The following is a 21,966-nucleotide window of genomic DNA, read 5'->3' as shown; positions in this document are numbered from 1 at the left end:
CTTTGGGTTAGCTGGGGGGGGGATTATTTTAAGATGATTGCAATGTTCAGTATCATTCACAATTCATCAACTAGTGAAGCAGACTGTGCCTGCATAAACTTCACCTTTACAATGTTCAGGCTTGGGTTGACAAGCGACAATTAACACTGTCATAAGTGCCTGACAATGACCATCCCCAACAGAGATTCAAACCACTATGCCTTGATTTTCACTTGCACTACCACTGCAAGTGTTGACATCCTCGGCTGAACTCTACAAGCTACATGAATACTATGGATACAACAGCTGGTGAGACTGAATTCTGTGGCAAGTGTCTCACCTCCTTACTCCCAAAGTGTCTGCAATACCCTCCAAAGCACATGTCAGGAGTGTGACAGAATATTACCTTTTGGCCTGCTTCACCAGCACTCGGGGCGAGAGGGGAAAGATATAAAAGAGACCTAAGGGCAACCAGGATCACAACATTATTTGAAAAGGAGAAGTCTCTTCTGGTTGCCCTTTTCACGCAGAGGGTGGTACGGGCTTGGAATGAGCTGCCACAGGAAGTGGTGGAGACTGGCACAATTGCAACATTTAAGAGGCATTTGGATGGGTATATGAACAGGAAGGGATTGGAGGGATATGGAGGTGCTGGCAGGTGGGACAGAATTGGGTTGGGATATCTGATCGGCATGGACGGGTTGGACCGAAGGGTCTATTCCCATGCTGTACATCTCTGACTCTATGACTTAAGGCTCAACACTATCCAAGACAAAGCAACTGAGAACTTCACTGTTGCTGGGTTAAAGTCTTAGAATTTTTCACGACAAGGACTGCACTGGTTCAAGGCAGCAGCTCAGCACCACCACAAACCCAAGGAGAATTAGGGATGGGCAATCATCTCTGGGTCTTGCCAAATCTCTAGAACAAACTAGAAGAAAGCAAACCTAGCTGACACCACAGCAGTGAGTGAGTGCTGCACTGTTAAGAGGTGCTGTAATTGAAGATGCATTAAAACTACAGCCCTATTTTTACCTACTGAGGTGAACGCAAAGGATCACAACAGTATTTGAAAAGGAGAAGTCTCTTCTGTTTGCCATAACTAGCAAACATTTCTTATTCAGCATTACTGAAACATTATCTGGTCATTTATTTAATGTGTTTGAGACAGCTTGCTGTATAATATTAGCAGCCATATTTCCTACATAATAGCCATGCACATCTGGGACATTCTGAAGTTATGAAAGGCATACCTGATGGCAGAGATGTTTTTGGTGCGAAGTCTGTCAAGGGCCTCTGCCCGTTCTTCTAGTTCGTTCAGCTGATCCTGGATTTGTCGTGCTTTATCTGGTTCACCCGCTTCTTCTGCCATTGCCTGAAGTGAAAAGGAGGGAATGAGGTATTACTAGAGTGAAGATATTGGGTACCAGTACACTGTAACAACCCAAGCTAAAGGCAGGCCCAGCACAAGAGCTGAACTTTAAAATTGACAGGAAAGTAGCACACAGCTACCCAACCAAAAACACTAGGCAGGACAGCACAAAGCAACATCAGATGGGTAAACCAAAGGTCTTGGGGGTCACAGTGAGAGGTTGGCTGATCGGTAGGCTGTACCCTCACCTCTCCAAAGGTCAAGCTCACTTCAACAGTCTGGCTTCAGCTTCCCTTGAGCTAGGCTCCAAAATGAACATCTATGTGTTTTTCACAAAAACATTGCACAGATGTGTAGATGTGCAAGCTGCTCACGAGATGCCCCTATTTGAGGGAACACATACTCTGTGCAAAACATTTAAACTAACATCTGCAGTGAAAGGAACGGAAACATTAGTTTTTAAGAACTGATAATTCTTTGCAATTTGACAACCTTTCCAGGGATTGAATGAACTTGAACAAATCCCAAAATCTACAAATTGGGAACTTTCTTGCAGTACAACTGCAAGGATAGTGGGGGATAGTGGGCTAGTGTAGGTTGGTGGGCTTGGATCGGCGCAACATCGAGGGCCGAAGGGCCTGTACTGCGCTGTATTCTTCTATGTTCTATGTTCTAACTGACCTGACTGCAGTGTGTTTTTGGATTTTGTTGACATTCCTTGCAGATAAAGCTTGTTTATTAAGCTCATTGGAATTTAAGAATTCCATTCGACAAACTGAACTTGTCATAAGGAGATGAGTCTCAGACAGCTGTTTTCCAACAAAAACGGTATAACACAAATATATTTTGGACTGGAACAGCCCATTTCCTTGGCCAGTTTCCCAAACAGCTCATCTCCCATGATTTGACCTGATTTAATAGGTTTGTATTCGGCCCTTCAGCTTGAGTCACTGATAGTGTTGATACGTCTTGGCTGTCACGTACAACTTAGAAAAAAAATAGTTTTTTCCAAAATATCAGGATAAAAGTTTAAAGATAGCAACAATAGCACAGCCAATCCACCAATAGAGGTTAACAATAGAGGTTAAGACTATCTTTTATTTTCTTTGCATTACTTTCCAACTGGCCCCCATCTCCAGTGTCCACCCCCAGGAAGTTATACGCAAGTATCTAACACAGGGAGTAGTACCTGTAAGCAGTGGGCAGATGTATGAAACTGCAGAACATCTGTGACAGAGGTTTGGACTCCTTAGTAATGAGGAGCCACAATCTTGGGCAGAGATAGAACATGGAGAGGCAAGGGTTTCGGATTTAGAAATACCTTTGAGAAAGCCTGGCTGCAGTGCTTGGTGGTTTCCTGTACATAAGTATATGCAGCTTACCCAGAACCAGTGAGACAGTACTAACGGGATGTGGCAACACACAAAAGCAGGCCATAAAAAAGAAAGAGAACCTCTCACAAGCCACCTGACATGCAGCGAATCTTGATAGAAACCTCCGCTACCAACACAACTTTTACATGGGAGTATTGAAGCTACTCCGTTCACCCCTCATTAAGTACAGTTCAGCCTCCAGCTAAATCAGTTTGTCATCCAAAATGTGAAGGGATAGAGGGGGGAGGGGCCATCATTTCATGAGTTTTAAATAGTGTTCATTTGTTACAGACTCTGCCAATACAGAAACTTCACAGACTTAATGCAAAATGACAACTTCCATTTTCAAAATGTCCTGCACAGGTAGAAGTTTCAGGGGAGTGGGGACAAAAGCCAAAGGGTCGAGAGCATGGCACTGGAAAAGCACAGCAGATCAGGCAGTATCTGAGGAGCAGGAGAATCGAGGTTTCGGGCATGAACCCTTCATCAGGAATAAGGCTTGTGGGCCGGGAGGACTGAAAGATAAATAAGTGGTTTTGGGGGGAGGGGGGGGGGAGGGAGAGCAAGGTAGCTGAGAATGCGATAGGTAGGTGAAGGTGTGAGAGAATGTGATAAGTCGGAGAGGTGGGTTGAGCAGATAGATGAAAAAGGTGATGGGCAGGTCAGGAGGGCGGTGCAGAGTCGGAGGCTTGGGACTGGGATAACGTAGGGGGGAGGTGGAGAATGAGGAAACTGGTGAAACCCACATTGATCCCGTGTGGTTGCAGGGTCCCAAGGCGGAAGATGAGACATCCTTCTTCCAGATGTCGGGTGGGAAAGGTTTGCTGATAGAGGTGGCCCAGGTGACCGTATTTCCTTGGCGGAGTGGAAGAGGGAGTTGAAGTATTAAGCCATGGGGCGGTAGGGTTGGTTGGGGCAGCTGTCCTCGAGGCGTTCTCTGAAACGATCCGCAAGTTGGCATCCGGAGAGACCATTCCCTCTGCGAGTCCTTCGTCAGATCCATGCCCCCCCACCAGCCCACACCCCACTCCTGGCACAGGAAGTGCAAAACCTGCACCCACACCACTCCCGTCACCTGAGTCCAAGTCGCCCAAGGATCCTTCCACATCCGACAGAAATTACCTGTACCTCCATCAATGTCATCTACTGTATCCGTTGCACCTGATGTGGTCTCCTCTACATCGGGGAGACAGGAGTCCAACTTGCGAATCATTTCAGAGAACATCTCTGGGACATCTGCCAACCCTACTGCTCCGTGGCTGAACACTTCAACTCCCCCTCCCACTCTGCCAAGGACATACAGGTCCTGGGCCTCCTCTATCAACAAACCCTTATCACCTGACACCTGGAGGAAGATGGCCTCATATTTCGTCTTGGGACCTTGCAACCACAAGGGATCAATGTGGATTTCACCAGTTTCCTTATTTCCCCTCCCCCAACATTATCCCAGTCCCAAGCCTAGAACTCGGCACCGCCCTCTTGACCTGCCATCACCTTTTTCATCTATCCATTCCACCATCCTCTCTGATCTATCACGTTCTCCTCCACCTTCATCTACCTATCGCATTCCCAGCTACCTTTCCCCCAACTCCACGCCCTCCCATTTATCTCTCAGCCTCCAGGCCACAAGCCTCATTCCTAATGAAGAGCTCACGCCCGAAATTTCGACTCTCCTGCTCTTCGGATGCTGCCTGACCTGCTGTGCTTTTCCAGCACCACACTCACGACTCTGATCTCCAGCATCTGCAGTCCTCGCTTTCTCTTCTGAAAGCCAAAGGGCAAGAAATCAAGACAGGACTGGAATATCAGGTTAGAAAGATGGGCTATGAAAAGATGAGAAAGAAACGGAAATAATGCAGGTTTTAGGAGCGAGTTCCAGAGAAGAAAAGTAAGGACACAATCAAGACAGCAAAGTAGGAAGTGGTGAGAGATTAGAAGATGGTGTAAAAACAGGTAGGGGTGAGCTGCACAGATTAAAAACAGGCTTTAAATGTAATGCACTGTAATATAGGTATGGATAATGAATACACGTTAGAAAGTAGGAATTTATAACGGAAATCTAAAAATAGAAAGGTACTGTATTACTTCAAAATTAAGACTAAATTATTTGTGTACCCACTGCAATTAGCACAGCACCTAACCTCAATATACCTGATAACAATACTTGGCTTGGAAGGCCTGTATCTCTTTTCCACTCCTTAAACCCTAATCTGCAGAGTTTTCCACCTCCACACAAAGATTTTAAATTTTTTTTTAAAAACAATTTATTCCCTTATGTTGACCTTGTTAGCCTTATTCTCCTCTCAGGCTAAGCACCGTGTGGGTGGCACAGTAGTTAGCACTGCTGCCTCACAGCGCCAGAGACTCGGGTTCAATTCCCGCCTCAGGCGACTGACTGTGTGGAGTTTGCACGTTCTCCCCGTGTCTGCGTGGGTTTCCCCCGGGTGCTCTGGTTTCCTCCCACAGTCCAAAGATGTGCAGGTCAGGTGAATTGGCCATGCTAAATTGCCCGTAGTGTTAGCGAAAGGGGTAAATGTAGGGGTATGGGTGGGTTGTGCTTCGGCGGGGCAGTGTGGACTTGTTGGGCCGAAGGGCCTGTTTCCACTCTGTAAGTAATCTAATCTAATCAAACCTCTCCAGCTGAAACACCAATCTGGATTTTGGCTTATGCCCCCCTGAAACATTTTCCCTCCCCTTGGCCAATGTACAAAAAAACAAATGTATACAAATCTTCATTTGGATATTGTCACTCACTTTTTCTTTCATAAGCTGCGTCTTTTTCATAGCGTAATTGGAAGGAGCTTTCCTGAATCGGTCCTTTTCTTTCACAATCTGCAAGGACAAGACAAAGTGGCTCAACAAGGGCAACAACATGAACATGATCTCAGTGATCAGTTTGAAGAGAAGGCTTCTGTATACTTAGAGAGCAGTGTATCAGCTGAAGCTTCAAGTGATTCTGTACAATATTACCCAAACCTCCAAAGTAATATCAGAGAACACCAAACTCCTGAAAACCATTATTTGCATTGCTGTGACACTTCCATTTGCAAAGTCACCAGCCATACTGGTACTGAGGAAGAGACTCCTGAAAACCCCTGGTGTTCAAGACCTAATTTAAACTTGATGTTTACCATAGATGTGGTTCAAGTGCAATAACTCATTTTAATCTGACTTCCATTCATAACATAGTCAAATAATATATTGCTGCATTGGCCATTTGATATAAAGTAGCCCATTTACCGTAATGATTAGACAGGAAGAAAAAAATGCATCATTTTTATGAAGTACAAATCTATTGAGCCCGCAACCCCGCCCCCCCCCCAAAAAAAACTGTTAAATACTAATCAGTCACCTTTTGAATCAGAGTTGAATTAGTCACAGTATGATAGACATGACATATAAGCTTGTTATATGGACAAAGTTGATCTGAATCACTCTGACCCACAGAATGAAAATGCCCCAATTCTGGCATTATATTTTCTAATGTACAAGCTGCAGAATGGTTGGTGTATGATGTGGAACAAGGTCAGACACTAGGTTGACAGTGTGCTCTGCTGGAAGTTTGTCAAAAGTGACCCACGAATTAGTAAGCGCCTTTCTCCTACCTGGATAGAGATAAAGTTTGAACTTCACCTGAATGAAATATGTTAAACCACAAAACAAACTAAGCAGGGGTTTCTGTGGCACAGTGGTAGTATCCCTACCTCCGGACCAGGAAGTCTAGGTTCAACTCACACCTCCTCCAAAAGGTGTATAATAGAATCTCTAAAGAGGTTGATCAGACAGAGAAAAAAAATCAAGAAATTAAGCGATATTAGAGAGAGGGAAAAAGACATGTTGGCAACTTTGTCCAACCAGTTGGCTTTTGATCCAGCACATACCTCTTCAATGTCACGGTCATTGAATTTATACTCCAGTGCCTGTTTGATCTGCTGTTCCTTCTTGTTAACTTCATCCATGGTTGGTAACTGCATTCCTCCCATCATTATCTGTAATAATGGGAATCAAGTTAAGGAAGCTCAATGACAGTCTGGTCCTACTGCGACGCTGAACCACAAATCCTCCTCACTGTTCCAAGCCATAAGCAGGGCTGCAAACCATGCACCACTATTATCTTGGGAGCTTCCCAAAGCTTTGACAGCAGGGACCCCTATCTGATTGTATTCAACATGGAAATCCGTCAAGTAGCAGAGGAATTGGTCAGATGAAGACATCAGCTTTGCAGTTAACTAGCTGCCACAGTGCCTCTCAAGATTAGACACATAAAACTGAAGTGAACAAACCCCACCCCACCACAGAACTCACCGTTTCCCTCCATTTCATAAACTCCGTTTCTGTGAACTCTTGGTTTGACACAAACTCAAGACGAAACACCCGCTCATCTGACCCATGTCTAGAGGGAAAAAAAAAATCACACTTCTGTAATTAGAGGGAAAACTGGACGGAAAATAAGACTTGCACCCTTCACTGCTGCTTGCAATTGATCTGGGAAGTACTGAAACCAACGTGACTGACTTCTGCAAGACACGCCGCTTATCAAATGGCTGGGAAAGCCCAGATGTTAATTTAACCAGCTCCATGGATCTCAATATCTGCTTGATGAAACCTTTTAGTAAGATTGTGAGCATTGTATAGGTCAAAATAGAACGTCAATATTTTTGCACTGGATTGGTCTGAGATTCCCATCCTATCCCTTCAAGATTGCTACACCCAGATGATAATTGAAGGGTCAATTCAATTTTCCACCAGATATGTATTACCCAGAGAAGTTCAATCTGACAAAGGTTGCTCAAGAACATCTTATAATTTCTCAACAGATGATTAAAAACAAGGAAACTGAAGAGCACGTTTTCGATAAAAAAAAGTGCTCTTTGTGTTCCTATACCATGCAAGCCATTGGCGGTAAGATTTAGTTAAAAAGAAATTTAATGAAATAACCTATTTATCAGCATACCAAATGGAAGACCAGTGGTTAACAAAGCAATTCTGGTCTCCTTCCTATTGGAAGGATGTTGTGAAACCTGAAAGGGTTCAGAAAAGATTTACAAGGATCTTGCCAGAGATGGAGGATTTGAGCTAATGGGAGGGGCTGAATAGTCTGGGGCTGTTTTCTCTGGAGCATTGGAAGCTGAGGGGTGACCTTATAGAGTTTTATTAAATCATGAGGGACATGGATAGGATAAATAGACAAAGTCTTTTCCCTGGGGTGGGGGAGTCCAGAACTAGAGGGCATAGGTTTAGGGTGAGAGGGGAAAGATATAAAAGGGACCTAAGGGCCAACGTTTTCCACACAGATGGTGGTGCATGCATGGAATGAGCTGCCAGAAGAAAAGTGGCAGAGGCTGGTACAATTGCAACATTTAACAGGCATGTGAATGGATATTTGAATAGGAAGGGTTTGGAAGGATATGGGCTGGGTGCTGGCAAGTGGGACTAGAATAGGTTGGGATTTCTGGTCAGCATGAACAGGTTGGACCAAAGGGTCTGTTTCTGTGCTGTGACTCTATGACTCTATATGGAATAGAGGGAGAAGCAGCCATTTGGATACAGAAGTGGCTCAAAGGTAGGAGACAGAGGGTAGTGGTAGAGGGTTGCGTTTCAGACTGGAGTCCTGTCTGAAAGGATCAGTGCTGGGTCTACTGCTTTTCATCATTTATATAAACGATGTGGATGTAAAGATTGGAAGCATAGTTAGTAAATTTGCAGATGGCATCAAAATTAGTAACGCAATGAACAGCAAAGAATTTTACCTCAAAGTACAATGGGACCTTAATCAGATGGGCCAATGAGTGACAGATGGAGTTTATTTTAGATAAATGTGAGGTGCTGTATTTTGAAAAGGCAAATCTTAGCAGGACTTATACACTTAATGGTAAGGTCCTGGGGAGTGTTGCTGAACAAAGAGACCTTGGAGTACAGGTTCATAGTTCCTTGAAAGTGGAGTCGCAGGTAGACAGGATAGTGAAAGCAGCATTTGGCATGCTTGCCTTTACTGGTCAATGCATTGAGTGCGGGAGTTGCAAGGTCATGGTGCAGCTTTACAGGACATTGATTAGGCCACTTTTGGAATATGTCTCCCTGCTATAGGAAGGATGTTGTGAAATTTGAAAGGGCTCAGAAAAGATTTACAAGCATGTTACCAGGATTGGAGGGCTTGTGCTATAGGGAGCAGCTGAATAAGCTGGAGCTATTTTCCCTATAGCGTTGGAGGCTGAGGGGTGACCATATAGTGGTTTATAAAATCATGAGGGGTATGGATAGGGTAAATAGACAAGGTCTTTCCCCAGAGTAGGGGAGCCAAAAACTAGAGGGGCAAGATTTGAAAGGGACCTGGGATGGAACCCTTTTATGCAGAGCAAGGTGGGTGTATGGAATGAACTGCCAAAGGAAGTGGTGGAGGCTGGTATAATTACAACATTTAAAAGGCATCTGGATGGGTACATGAATAGGAAGGGCTTAGAGGGATATGGTGAAATGCTAGATTAATTTAGGATATCCGGTCAGCATGGACAAGACAGGCAGAAGGGTCTATTTCCATGCTGTCCAGCTTTATTACTCTAAGTCAACAAGAGGGTCTCAAGAAGGGAAAATAACCAAAGAATGTACCACAGGCAGTAAAGAATGAAGAGAATAATATCAATATATCTGAGGGTTCAAGTGATAAAGACAGGGCTGAAAGTTTCAAACAGAATCCCCAGCAAAAACGCTAGCCATTAGGTGGTGACGGATAATTTGACTAAAATGTTTCACCATCTTCCAGTTTAGTCTGATATTAAAAGAATGAATTGTAATGTATCTAACTTTAGTTATTAGATTAGATTACATTACATTACAGTGTGGAAACAGGCCCTTCGGCCCAACAAGTCCACACCGACCCGCCGAAGCATAACCCACCCAGACCCCTACATTTACCCCTTACCTAACACTACGGGCAATTTAGCATGGCCAATTCACCCTATATAGATTACATGAGAAAAACTCCAATCATTCATTGAGACTGAACGCTAAGAAATTGGCTGAACTCAGCGAAGTATTTATAGGAACTTCCAGACCAAGAATCGCTGGATCTAATGCTGCAATCATATTTATGTTGTAGGAATCAATACACCAACATCCAGCAGTCCAATTAGTCACTGGGTTGGTTCTGATCAATATTGATAGATTCGCTATGAGAGTGTCTGGGCAGGCGGGGCATGAAATGCAGACTTTCTCAACACTACCAGCGCACCACAAGAGCCTTTCCAGTTACGTCCCTGGTCATTTAATTGGCATTGCACTTATTTCCTTTAACCTGGAGATAATTAGATGGAAGTCAGACCAACTTGCCCTAATTTCTCAAACAGGAGACGACCACCTAGCCCATTATTCAGTTAGATTGTGGGCTGGTTCATATCTAAACTGCATTATCTGCCATGGTTGCACATTTCTAAACAGATTTTTATCTAACAAGCTATAACCCATTTAGAAATATTTAACTGTTACACAGACTCAAGTCTGTCTGAGCACAAGTTCATACGGGACAGTAAAATCTAGATTTCTGCTATCCCTTATGTGAAGAAGCCCTTCCAGATATTGCACCTCCAACAGCATATTATGATTATGCCTGATCACATAAATTAATTACTCCCTCTATCTTATCAGCTCCTTTAAACATCTTACGAACCTCAATTTCAACAATGTTTGATTCTAGCAGGAAAGATTCCGTGCTGGCTTTTGCTAAGTACAGGATTCAGTTACACTGAAATGCCAAATATGTTTCAAGCCACACTGGTAACCACCACATTGGCAGAGTTCTGATGAGTGGTTATTCAAGTGCTGGATCACAGGGTTGGTTCCACATAAAGCATCTATTAAGTTCAAGAGTACAAACAAAGGCAGAAGCTAAAGAAAGAAGCTGCCAGAATAAAATGTGTTCAACATAGAGGGGGGCATTTTTCCTTCCCACTGACTGCTAAGGAATACAGGATATTACAATTAGGAATTTCTAGCAGATCAGTTAATTTCAACTGAAATCACAGCCTACAAAAGGTACAATCTTTGAAAGACTGCCCCACTGCAATCACATGAAATATTGCAGACCAGACAACACCTCGTAAAAACATGGGAACAGTGGGAGAAACTGGACAACAACCCCTCGACTCAGAAAACCTTAGTTTCAATTCTTGTCATTTCCTTTGAACCTACCGTAACTGCAGGCCTTTGTTTGTTCTTGAGCTGCCCAACTGGTAGACCTTTCCAGTTTCTACAACACCAGTGATTTCTGCGACCTGTGAGTAGGCAGAGATATTTTCAATGAGCCACATGCACACTTTTTTCGTGCTGGGACTACTAATGGTAAAACCAATACTCATACAGTACAGGGCAATCAGGATGGACAACAGTAGAAGTAGTGAACCAAGCTAATCAATATTAAAAGCCTGTCAGGAACATTAAAGGTGTATTTGTCAGTTGCAGAGAATAGGCTAATGCAGACACGGTGCATTGAAACTGGTTTACAGTCAAACGATAATGCTGGCAAAAAAGTGTGCAGTGTTGTTTAAAGCCAAGATGGGAAATTCAGAGAAACTTTCAACAAAATATGAATGGAATGGAGACACACATTGACTTTAAATATCTGTCACAGCCTCATACATCAATGATCTGCAGGAAGGAACTAAGGACATTGCTAAGGTTGCAGATGACAAAGATAGGTGAATGGACAAATAATTGAAGCAAAGAGGCTGTAGAAAGACTTGAGCTGCAAATGTGTTTTTGGAAAAGCGCAGCAGGTCAGGCAGCATCCAGGAAACAGGAGAATCGACGTTTCAGGCATAAGCCCTTCTTCAGGAATACTTGTAGAAAGGCTTGGACAGGCTAAGAGAGTGGGCAAAGTAGTGACAGATGGAATACAACGTGGGTAAGTGCAGGTTTATGCACTTTGGTAGGAAGAATAGAGACAGACTATTTTCTAAATAGGGACAGGCTCTGGAAATCTGAAAAGGGCCACTGGAGTACTAGTTCGTATTCAAAGATTGTCTTGCAGATAGGAAGGCAAATGCAATGTTTGCAATCATTTCAATTAGGCCAGAATACAACAGCAAGAATGTACCACTGAGGCTGTACAAAGGTCTGGTCAGACTGCATTTGGAATACAGTTTTGGGGCCCATATCTAAGGAAGGATGCGCTGATCTTGGAGTGGGTCCAGCAGAGGTTTACAAGAATGAAGGGCTTGTCATAAGGCGCGGTTGAGGACTCTGGTCTTGGTCGAAAAGTGTGGTACTGGAAAGGCACAACCAGTCACGCAGCATCTGAGGAGCAGGACAGTCGACATTTCGGGCATAAGCCCTTAATCAGGAGTGAGGCTTGTGGGTCAAGGAGGCTGAGAGATAAATGGGAGGAAGGTGGGGCTAGGGAAAAGGTAGCTGGGAATGCGATACGTAGGTGAAGATGGGGGGGGAAGTGATAGGTCAGAGAGGAGGGTGGAGCAGATAGGTGGGAAGGAAGATTGACAGATAGGATTGTTCAAGAGGGCGGTGCAAAGTTGGGACTGCGATAAGATTGGGGGTGGAAATGGGAAATGGTGGAATCGATATTGACCCCGTGTGGTTGGAGGGTCCCAAGGTGGAAGACGAGGCATTCTTCCTCCAGGCATCGGATGGTTAGGGTTTGGCCATGGAGGTGGCCCCAGACCTGCATGTCCATGGTGGAATGGGAGGGATCTTGATGGAGTTTAGAAGGATGAGGAGGGGATCTGATTGAAACTTACAGAATACTGAGGGTCTGGATAGAATGGACGTTAGAAGATGTTCCCATTAGCAGGAGACACTGGGACACAAGGGCACATCTTCAGGGTGAATGGATTACCCTTTAGAATGGAGTTGAGGAATTTATTCAGCCAGAGGTGGTGAATCTGTAGAACTTATAACCACAGATGGCTTGGAGGTCAAGTCATTGAGTATTTGAGAGATAGATAGATAGGTTCCTCATAGTAAGGAGATCAAAGGTCATGGGGAGAAGGCAGGAGAGGGGGAGTTGAGAACCATATCAGCCATGATCAAATGGTGGAACAGATTCAATGGGCTAAATGGATTAATTCTGCTACTATATCTTATGGTCTCAGTCTCATGCTGACCTTCTCCATCATAGCCTTCCTGGAGAAGGGCTTATGCCCGAAACGTCGATTCTCCTGCTCCTTTGATGCTGCCTGAACTGCTGCGCTTTTCCAGCAATACATTTTTCAGCTCTGATCTCCAGCATCTGCAGTCCTCACTTTCTCCTTCTCCATCATAGCTTCACATTGATCAAATACACCAGATGATACTTACTCTGTATACCGGCTTGCCATTACTGTTTCCAATGCCAATGCGAACAAAGCAACCAACTGCTGTCTTGGAAAAGAAGGGCATGTGACACCATCGCTCCAGCTTATAGCGTGAAAGCCTGATTTTGTTGAGTTCCTCTGGTAAAGTGACCGGCAGCGACTTGGCTGGAACTTCCTCTTTTCTGTACCAATGCAAATGAAGTTAATTTTAGCAACAATGTACTGAAATCTTGATATCAGTATCTGACATAGCAAGCATCACAACACCACACCATCGTCAATCTCCGCAGTATTAGCGAGGTGTCCTGTTCCCATTGCTGTCCACTCTAGATCAGGCCTCTGGGACTGAACTTGATCTACCTATCTACAGTATTAACTCTGAAGAGATTCACTATAGCCGCACCACCCCTCCTGGAAGTTGCATTTTTTAAATAGAAGTGTTACTCAAACACTTTCTTCCTACTCTCCTGGCACAGGATTAACACCCTATTCATTAGGAACACTGGTATTCACTGTCTCTAGAGGGAACATCCTCCTCTCACTCCTAATCCCTTCTCTTCTCATCCCACAAACACTGCCATCTTGCACTGCTTGGAAGTTAACAAGTGCTGACTCCCATGTGAACAATGCACTTACAACCCCCAGCCTTACAGCAAACGCGGGGTGAAGCTTAACTAATTATAGTCTTTATTGTAGCATTGTCACCCAAACATCCATGGTGGGAGAGTAGCACCAAACATCAAGTCTCACACTGGTCACTTTCCCTACTTCTCTAATACTTCCACCTCTAAACATCTAAATCTGTTCCACTTCTCTCAATGCTCTTTTATGTCAGCCTCAACTCAAGAAACCCTCCACAATGCACAGCACTGAGCAACAACTCTCCTTCGATTAATTCCATCTCTGCTCCCCTAGCTATCTCATCGAAATTCACTGCCCAGCCACTACATGAAAACTTTCCCATCAGCACATGCACCTCCTCACCTCTCATGGTCTTAACTGTAGACAATTAATTATCAAACAATTAACTCTCTCCAACAACCCTGAAAAATGTCTTTCTCGGGTCTCACGCAATTTCCAAACTTCATACTTCCTCTTCTATCAATATACATTCTCGGTAAACCTATGGTTTCTTCAATGACAGCTTTTCAATTTTCATCCATCTGACCCCAGCAAAACATTCAGCAGTGTGTACACCCACCACTCAAATTTTCACTCTGTCAAGTCCATAGGCTACTTATATAAGAGGTATCTTGCACACAACTATTGAGTCCATAATTCAGTTAGATTTAAAATAGCAATGGAAAAGGACAGACCAGATCTAAAACTTGAAGTTCTAAATTGGAGAAAGGCCAATTTTGACGGTATTAGGCAAGAACTTTCAAAAGCTGATTGGGGGCAGATGTTCACAGTTAAAGAGATGGCTGGAAAATGGGAAGCCTTCAGAAATGAGAATGTGAGAATCCAGTGAAAGTATATTCCTGTCAGGGTGAAAGGAAAGGCTGGTTGGTATAGGGAATGCTAGATGACTAAAGAAATTGAGGGTTTGGCTAAGAAAAAGAAGGAAGCATATGTAAGGTTAGATCGAGTGAATCCTTAGAAGAGTATAAACGAAGTAGGAGTATACTTAAGAGGGAAATCAGGAGGGCAAAAAGAGGACATGAGATAGCTTTGGTAAATAGAATTAAGGAGAATCCAAAGGGCTTTTACAAATACATTAAGGACAAAAGGGTAACTTGTGAGAGAATAGGGCCCCTCAAAGATCAGCAAGGCAGCCTTTGTGTTGAGCCGCAGAAAATAGGAGAGATACTAAACGTGTATTTTGCATCAGTATTTACCATGGAAAAGGATATGGAAGATATAGACTGTAGGGAAATAGATGGTGAAGTCTTGCAAAATGTCCAATTACAGAGGAGGAAGTGCTGGATATCTTGAAATGCATAAAGGTGGATAAATCCCCAGACCTGATCAGGTGTACCCTACAACTCTGTGGGAAGCTAGAGAAGTGATTGCTGGCCTGTTGCTGAGATATTTGTATCATCGATAGTCACAGGTGAGGTCCAGAAGACTGGAGGTTGGCTAACGTGGTGCCACTGTTTAAGAAGGGTGGTAAGGACAAAGCCAGGGAATTATAGACCAGTGAGCCTGACGTCGATGGTGGGCAGGTTGTTGGCGGGAATCCTGAGGGACAGGATGTACACGTATTTGGAAAGGCAAGATCTGATTAGGGATAGTCAACATGGCTTTGTGCGTGAGAAATCATGTCTCACAAACTTGATTGAGTTTTTTGAAGACGTAACAAAGAGGATTGATGAGGGCAAATGTGATCTATATGGACTTCAGTAAGGCGCTCGACAAGGTTCCCCACGGGAGACTGGTTCGCAAGTTTCAATCTCTCAGAGTACAGAGAGAACTAGCCATTTGGATACAGAACTGGTTCAAAGGAGAAGACGAGGGTGGTGCTGGAGGGTTGTTTTTCAGACTGGAGGCCTGTGACCAGTAGAGTGCAACAAGGATCGGTGCTGGGTCCTCTACTTTTCATAATTTATATAAATGATTTGGATGTGAGCATTAGAGATATAGTTAGTAAGTTTGCAGGTGACACCAAAATTGGAGGTGTAGTGGACAGCAAAGGTGGTTATCTCAGATTACAACAGGATCTTGATCAGATGGGCCAATGGGCTGAGAAATGGTAGATGGAGTTTAATTTAGATAAATGAAAGGTGCTGCATTTTGGGAAAGCAAATCTTTGCAGGACTTATACACTTTATGGTAAGGTCCTAGGGAGTGTTGCTGAACAAAGAGACCTTGGGGTGCAGGTTCATAGCTCCTTGAAAGTGGAGTTGCAGGTAGACAGGAAGGTGTTTAGTCAGAGTATTGAGTACAGGTGTTGGGAGGTCATGTTGCGGCTGTACAGGACATTGGTTAGGCCACTGTTGGAATATTGCGTGCAATTCTGGTGTCCTTCCTATCAGAAAGATGTTGTGAAACGTGAAAGGGTTCAGAAAAGATTTACGAGGATGTTGCCAAGGATGGAGGATTTGAGCTATAAGGAGAGGCTGAACAGGCTGGGGCTGTTTTCCCTGGAGTGTCAGAGGCTAAGGGGTGACCTTATAGAGGGTTACAAAATTATGAGGGGCATGGATAGGGTAAATAGACAAAGTCTTTTCCCGGGGGTCAGGGACTCTAGAACTAGAGAGCATAGTTTAGGGTGGGGGTAAAAGATATAAAAGAGACGTAAGGGCCAACTTTTTCACGCAAAGGATGGTACGTGTATGGAATGAGCTGCCAGAGGAGGTAGTGGAGGCTGATACAATTGCAACATTTAAGAGGCATTTGGATAGGTATATGAATAGGAAGGGTTTAGAGGGTTATGGGCCGGGTGCTGGTAGGTGGGATTGAGATTGGGTTGGGATATCTGGTCGGCATGGACGAGTTGGACCAAAGGGTCTGTTGCCATGCTGTACATCTCTATGACTCCGAGTCATGTGTCAGCAGATCAGACTCGGCCATACAACTGACCCTTAAACCATTAGATTACATGCCCTTCTACTCCAACACTTCAGGCGTAAGGTAAAGTTTTATTCCATCTGCTGTTCAATATTACACAGCAGTGAAACATGCCCTGAAATGTATTTGTGTTAACAGGAATATAACAAGCCACAATAATTCAAATTAAGATCCTAGTTAGCCAAAGATGTTCACTGCAGGTAGGTCACAATCACATTAAGAACTTACTCTTCCTCTTCGTCAGAAGATGATGACCTAGATGATCGATCACTCTTCACACTTGACTGCTCTTCCTCCTCCTCCTCCTCATCATCAGAATAAACCTCACTGGCTTTTAGAGGCTGTTTCCTGGCCAATAATTCAGCTGAAATAAACAAGACAGATCAAACCCCAAGCTCATTGAGTTTTACTGCATGAAAACAATGAAAAACAACTTCCTTTCCTAATGCTCAATTGTGCCACCCAAGTCATGACATTTTCCCTTCTGCTCTCTTGAATACTTGGTCACAGGTTCAAGGCTGCCAAGATGTACTCACATCTGTGCCTATCTATATGTTTCACTGGTCCAGTGAAACAACTTCCCTATCTACATCTCTCACCTACTTTTCCACACAGCATGCCTGCTAGGGACTAAAGTTCACTAACCTTCCCACTATTACCATTTGGGTTGTACCTGTGGAACAATTACTACCTTTCCCTGCATTTCCCCCTAGAGCTTGCTCACTAACAAATAAAGCATCGGATCCCATAACCTTACTGGGAAGAAAGCACTGATGTTGAATTGAAGTTGGCTGACAGGTGGTGACATCTTCCACCTTAACTGTACTTTCCTACATTACATAGTAACCACACTCTCAAAACATTTAATACCCTACACATTATTTTGAGATTGCTGGATGTTCAGTTGTGAGGAACACTATATGAATTTAAGTAATTTTCTCTATTACCCACCCCACTCAAAGTATGGCAATGGTATTCATCAACTAATACTCCTGCCACTTGACCTGCTTTTAATCACCTCAATGTCTCAGCTTATTCTTCCAAGTTCTTCTCTAACCCAACCAAGCTCCACTGCAAGTTACCCACCATACACCCCTGCCTGAAGCAATTTCTCATCCTCAGAACTTTACATCCATCACAAATCCTTTTGCCTTTTCTTCCATTCTACTGCTCTTCCTAAACTCAGTCACAGATAGCCCCTCTACTTGCTTCAACGTATCTGCACTGATGGTCACTTTTGATATGCTTACCACAGTCAAAATCTTCACACAAACATATTTTAGTCAAGTTTACAATTTATCCTTTGAAGTCAAAGGCTAGGATTTGTTTCCTTATTTATCACTAGACATTGCTGGAATTTTTTTTCCTGCTACTGTAGCCAAGTAGTATTTTGGGACGATTTCCTCGTGTTAAAAGATTGAAATAAATGCAAGTTGCTGATGATGTCTAGGCTGTTGTGGAGGAGGTACTTAGTGGGGGAATGGTCTTGGTGAAGGAGATGGATCTAGCTACAGAGCCCAGAATAGGCAGGTAGCTTGCAGTTCCCCTTAAACAAACAGTTGCGCTGACATCTACAATATTCTCACTGAAGCCAACAAGAACATAGTGCACAGAATTTGAAGATTTAAAAAATTCTGCACAAAACTGAAAAACAAAGAAGAATTCAAGAGCAAAATGCTCTCCCCATCACTGAATAGGTTACAATTTGATGTGAGACATTCAAGGTCATGGAGACATTCAAGTCTGAAAAACAAGGTGGTAGTGTGGTTCATTCTCCATCAAAACATTAAGCTCATTGGATCTCGTTTTGAACTATCAGCTGGTTGGCCTGCAGCCACTGCATTTCTTACCTGTCTTGTTTTTCTTTTTCTCTCGTTCAGCTTTCAGCTCCTCCATTGCCTGAGACTTCTTATCCTGTTTCTCATCCCTTTTTGATCGCCGCTCTTTGTTGTGCGACATCACCTAAACGACAAATACACTTCAGCCGGGTCCTTGGGAGGCACTCATTTCCTTGTTAATCAATCTTATCGACCTTAACCAGTTTAGCAACTTCACATCCTCAAGAATAATTCCTCGTCCTTCAGTTCAAAACAGCCTTTCTTTAGCTGCTCTTACCCTGATGGCGCTCACCATCTACTGGTTAACCACCCCAGAGATGCTATCCATCCTCTTCATGTAAGCCTGACGGTGTACACATCGTACCTGCAGGTATATGGAGTTCATTCACCACCTTCTTTTGGCTAAACACGAAGGCCAGTGCTAACCAACTTATCATCTGGCTGAAACCAAGGCACTGAATCTACAGGTTCCCTGACAGTGAGAGGGCAGCTGAAGCAGTTCATTTTGACTGTATCCAGGATACTCTAAAGGATTACTTGACATCCCACTTTGGTTAGCAGTTTGTGGTAATCAAGTGAAAAAGAAATTTGATAACACAGTTGTCCTCTGTCCAAATCTACCAACAGCCAACATGTTAATGAGTGTATGGTAAATGTGGAAAGCACCTTCAGATTGGACAAGGCTTCTACAAAATACCTGAGACTCTTGGATCTGCTGCATCTTTTTCTCTCGCTCTTCCTCCATCTTCTTCTTCTTCTCTTTCTTTTCTTTCTTCTTTGCTGCCTTCAGCTTCTTTTCAATTTCAAACCTGTCAACAGATTGGAAGAAATCCTTGATTGCCAGTTAAGTCCAAAATTCAGAGTGGTGGGCAACGGGCTCAGCTAATCTGTACCACGCACATTACAGCTCAGACGCAAACAAATCTCATCAACCAAATTGGTATCACACTCAGTTTCAATCCAATTCAATAACCCATGTCTACAACATGCACTTTACCTACCCATCATCAAAAGGTGAAGCATTGGTCAAGGTGGCTAATTTTAGATGCCTGATATTCATTCATGCAAAATGGGGTCTAACTGAGGAAGTCAGGCTAGCCTCTCCCAAGTTAGATTAGAGTGGTCCTGGAAAAGCACAGCAGGTCAGGCAGCATCCGAGGAACAGGAAAATCGATGTTTCGGGCAAAAGAGGACTCCAGACCTGCTAGTTAGGCAAACACTCAGCAGTAATAATTCTCTCCTTTTTGCCTGATTGTGTTTTTCTCTCTTTCTTTAGTTTTTCTATTCAGCTATCAAATTAGTGAACATTCAGTGAACAGAATCCCAGTATGTAACAAACAAGCATATATTTCTGGGAGTCTAATTAAACTGTTTGCATTAACCAATGACATGGAAATTCATGATGTACAGTTCTACATTTCCATGAACAACTCATTGTCCAAGGATTTAACAATGGCCTGGCGTCGATCACTTAAAACTGTTTATTTGCAACTTGCTAGTTATTATTTTTAAAAAATGTAACAATTAACTTGATGTCTGTGAGAGAAAGTGGAGATTATGATAAAAAAATTTGGGTTGTTGCTTACGTTCTACTAAAACATTATATTATTAATAAATTAACTTCTCAAGTTATAAACTTAATGTGCAAGATTTGTTATTTGTAAAGTCTAGGCAGGAAAAATTGCGCAGTTGGAAGGTCATTAAATGTTTTAATTCACTGTGTTGTGAATCCACGACAGGCATATTTGGTTTTGCTGGTTATGCCCATGTCACAACAACGCAGTGACATGATAATTGGTCCTAGCATCTCTAAGGTGCACAGGATTATATCAGTTTGTGTAACCATATCATTACCCAATGTCCATGCAGGAGGGTGAAATTCTCCCTTACTGATGCATGGTCAGACAGTGTAGAACTTTAATTACAAGAGCTGAAACTTCAATAGAGTTTTCAGTGCCACTCAAAACCATTTCCTACATGCCCAAGCATCAGTACTTGCTGAATGTATGATTCACTCAATACTGGCCAGCTCTAATGTTCAACAAGACATTCCCTGCCCCAATATAACACCTGCCACAATTACTAGGTGTTACATCTTCTGGAAGCTTCATCAAGTCACATTTAATCCTCTAATGAAGACAATAGGAGAGAGAAAAAGTTTGACCACAGGCAGAGAATCTCACCTCCTCCGTAGCACTTCTCTTTTCTCAATTCGATTATACAGTTCCTGCTCTCGTTCTTTCTCAGTCATTTGTTCCAATCTTGCACGATCCTCTTCATCACCCATGAAATCATCGTCATAGCCATCATGAAACTCCTCCTCCTCTGACGAGGATGAAGATTCTGAGCTTGAAGATGAGCTACTGCTTTCCGAATCAGAAACTTCTCCTGAAATTTCAAATGAGTGACTTAATCACCAAAAAACATCTACACAAGTGAAGCACTACAATGGAGATGAGTCAGGGTTGTGGGTGGTGACAGAACTAATGTTACATTTATACAACACTGAGTGTGACAAAGCAACATCCAGCATTTCTGATAATAACAGCAAGATTATCAGTATTCTGTTGTTACTCTGTATAATTGATGGCAATTCCTGATGCCCATGAAAGCAGCTGAATGTGAAGATCCAGAACTTGTCTGTGACACCCTGCAGTGAGCTGTTGCAGCAGTAATAGATGGAATCAATTAGAACCACTAGCTTATCATGGACATAGTTATTTACCACTCTTCCTGCTGTAGGAACCATATGAACATAAGAATTGAGAGAAGATTCGGCCATTCAGACCCTTGAGTCTGTTCTGCCATTTGATAATATCTGATTTAATCTGATCTGATTTTGGCCTGAATTCCACTTTCCTATCTACCCCACTACACCTTTGGATTCCATGAACTATAAAGAATTTCACTTAGTCTTAAAACTATTCAAAATCCTTTCCTCCCTTGCTTTTTGGAAACGAACGCCATAACCATCCGAAATAAAACGTTTCACCATAACTCAATGTAAAATGGGAGACTTTAAAAAAAATGTATACCCCGATTCTAAAATACCCACTTCCCACACACATCCTCTACGTGACATCTCACCTTCATCCACTCAACCCCTTGTGTGTCACTAACTTCTAACCCTCATCCACTCATGGCCTTGCACAATGCCTGATACACATTCTACTTACTCTGATGCCCTTGTGAAAGTAGTGACAGATGGTCAGGAATTAGTGCGCAGCTGTCATATTGAAATCAAACCAACAATTAATTATATTTTGCTTTTCTTTTTTGGAGAGTGAAGAAATAAGTTTACCACAGGATTCAAATTATTTACCTTCCTCTGGTGCAGAGCTATCACCAGAACTATCCTCCGCTGAGCTGCCTGATGACGCTGCTTTGTTTACCGCTCTCTTGGTGGCCGTTTTCTTCTCCACACCCTTGCCTTTTCCCTTCTTTTTGGTCTTGCTGCCTCCCACTGTCCACTGAAAAGGAAAACATACTCTTAACTAAAACTCAAGTTCCCTCGACCTAACAATGTGCTTTAACACTTAGACTGGAATATGCCATATACACAGACACGTTTTTAATTTTTAGCATTGAGCATC

The 21,966-nt window shown here is 43.1% G+C and overlaps 1 protein-coding gene across 1 annotated transcript in view; it reads right to left on the bottom strand.

Moving 5' to 3' along the window:
* Nucleotides 1–21,966, bottom strand: part of rtf1 (RTF1 homolog, Paf1/RNA polymerase II complex component) — a 76,639-nt gene that overhangs the window by 17,961 nt on the left and 36,712 nt on the right. The window contains exons 4-14 of the mRNA XM_043698511.1: nt 21,696–21,843; nt 20,557–20,761; nt 19,071–19,182; nt 18,386–18,497; nt 16,764–16,899; nt 13,030–13,207; nt 10,909–10,991; nt 7,030–7,117; nt 6,606–6,713; nt 5,479–5,556; nt 1,233–1,354 (exon numbers count right to left, since the gene is read on the bottom strand). Of these exons, the coding sequence (XP_043554446.1) occupies nt 1,233–1,354; nt 5,479–5,556; nt 6,606–6,713; nt 7,030–7,117; nt 10,909–10,991; nt 13,030–13,207; nt 16,764–16,899; nt 18,386–18,497; nt 19,071–19,182; nt 20,557–20,761; nt 21,696–21,843 (1,370 nt within the window). The remainder of the gene's footprint in view (nt 1–1,232; nt 1,355–5,478; nt 5,557–6,605; nt 6,714–7,029; nt 7,118–10,908; nt 10,992–13,029; nt 13,208–16,763; nt 16,900–18,385; nt 18,498–19,070; nt 19,183–20,556; nt 20,762–21,695; nt 21,844–21,966) is intronic.

Source organism: Chiloscyllium plagiosum, chromosome 10 (genome assembly GCF_004010195.1).
Source record: "Chiloscyllium plagiosum isolate BGI_BamShark_2017 chromosome 10, ASM401019v2, whole genome shotgun sequence".
In the NCBI taxonomy this organism is placed as follows: domain Eukaryota; kingdom Metazoa; phylum Chordata; class Chondrichthyes; order Orectolobiformes; family Hemiscylliidae; genus Chiloscyllium; species Chiloscyllium plagiosum.
The sequence above is the reverse complement of the archived record's forward strand: the minus strand, read 5'-3'. Positions and strand labels throughout refer to the sequence as shown.